Here is a 1,545-nt window from a genome sequence, read left to right as displayed (position 1 = left end):
ATGTACACATACGCCTTCATAAAACTTGCCATGATGTATGAGCCTTTACCACTGTCCGCTTGGTGCTTGTTTGAATGTAGCGCTGCAGTATCAACAGACATACGCGCCGAGTTGGATCTTTCTTGTCTAGTGGTACACAAGCGTACACCCATGCTTTTCTTGGAAACGGTTGTTCCAAAAGGTATGAATGTAGCACTACAGCGCAAGTGTACGCCCATACTCTGTTGGAACACCATACCTCTCAAGTGGCTGTATGTATGAATGTAACACTGTAGCGCAAGCGTACACACACACTTTGCTAATACCTTTCCCATATAATGTAATACTGGCCTTCACCACTTTCAGCCAGCTGAGTGTATAAATACAGCACACTGCCGTGGTGGTGTAAAGAAGCGCCTGTCTCTGCAGCCCCTACAAACAGGATAGTGAGAGCCTTTGTCCGTTTGTTTCATGCGCTTATGTGCACAGGGTAGTATACCTACCTCTACAACCACCACTCATACTACCAAGTGCGTACACACAGTGTACTATTATTAGTAGGACTATCGGGAGACGTCGCTACTGAGGCTTGGTATCCAGCTTCGTGGGAGTGTTTCCTTCTGTCCCGCTTTCGCCTGACTCCGAGAGGTGTTTGAGCTTTCTCCGTTTCGCTATGGCCGAGTCTTTAACGCCGGACATCTGGCGTATGCCAAAAATAGAACAGCACGCATATCAGCAGCGTGACAAAAATAGAACACTATATAGCGTGACAAAAATAGAACACTATATAGCGTGACAAAAATAGAACACTATATTTTTCACAGGGTTTGCCAAAGATAGTACTAGTAAACTATTGGGAGCGTGGCAAACATAAAACAACATATATATCACCAGTCGGGAGAGTCACACTCACCCCCAAACCGTGAATCTGGCTCAGCGAGTCATTCTGACCCAATATCATCATCACAGCATCCAAATATAGCATTCACATATATTAATAGAAGTTACCTGCAGTTTGGGAATGATCTTTCGGTACGCCTCTATATTGTCGGTCACAGATGCTGCGTCCAAGAAGTTTGAGCTGGGTAGAGCCATGAGTTTGCGTTTGTTGGAGCGTGCGCGTATCTCGTTGAACCAGGGATGGGCGAGAGCTTCCTTTGCACTTATCCGCCTGGAAGGAACCACGTCTAGAAACCGTTGGATCAAGTCCTGAGGGGTGGAATAGTGGGGAGCAACGAATAGTGAATTCGTTTAGAATCAGCTTGTATGCATTGAGAGCTGGTGTATCCCGTTAAACTAATGGTGTGTGTTTGCGGCCCTTGTACTCATACGTCTGGAAGAAAAATACGTCGAGGGACCGTTGGATTAAATCCTGAGGTGTTTATTAGTAGAGTGTGACGAATAGTGCGGTCGTAGTGAGGTAGTTCTGGATAGTTTTTGTTTCTGCCCCTCGATAGAAACACTGCATACTTGCTTAGTAAGCATATAAGCGTACACCTTATATTATATATATATATATATATATATATATATATATATATACTACAACAAACAACAACTACTACA

General features: G+C 44.1%; 1 protein-coding gene across 1 annotated transcript in view; it reads right to left on the bottom strand.

The window, feature by feature from the left end:
* Window positions 1-547: 547 nt before the first annotated feature.
* Window positions 548-1,545, bottom strand: part of SARC_11722 (serine/threonine protein kinase) — a gene marked incomplete at its 5' end in the record, with an annotated part of 4,268 nt that continues 3,270 nt past the window's right edge. Inside the window, 2 exons of the mRNA XM_014294186.1 lie at window positions 548-678; window positions 988-1,188. Coding sequence (XP_014149661.1) covers window positions 559-678; window positions 988-1,188 — 321 coding nt within the window. The 3' untranslated portion in view covers window positions 548-558. The remainder of the gene's footprint in view (window positions 679-987; window positions 1,189-1,545) is intronic.

The sequence above is a fragment of the Sphaeroforma arctica genome (genome assembly GCF_001186125.1).
Source record: "Sphaeroforma arctica JP610 unplaced genomic scaffold supercont1.1841, whole genome shotgun sequence".
Lineage (NCBI taxonomy): Eukaryota > Ichthyosporea > Ichthyophonida > Sphaeroforma > Sphaeroforma arctica.
This window is presented reverse-complemented; position numbering and strand designations above follow the sequence as displayed.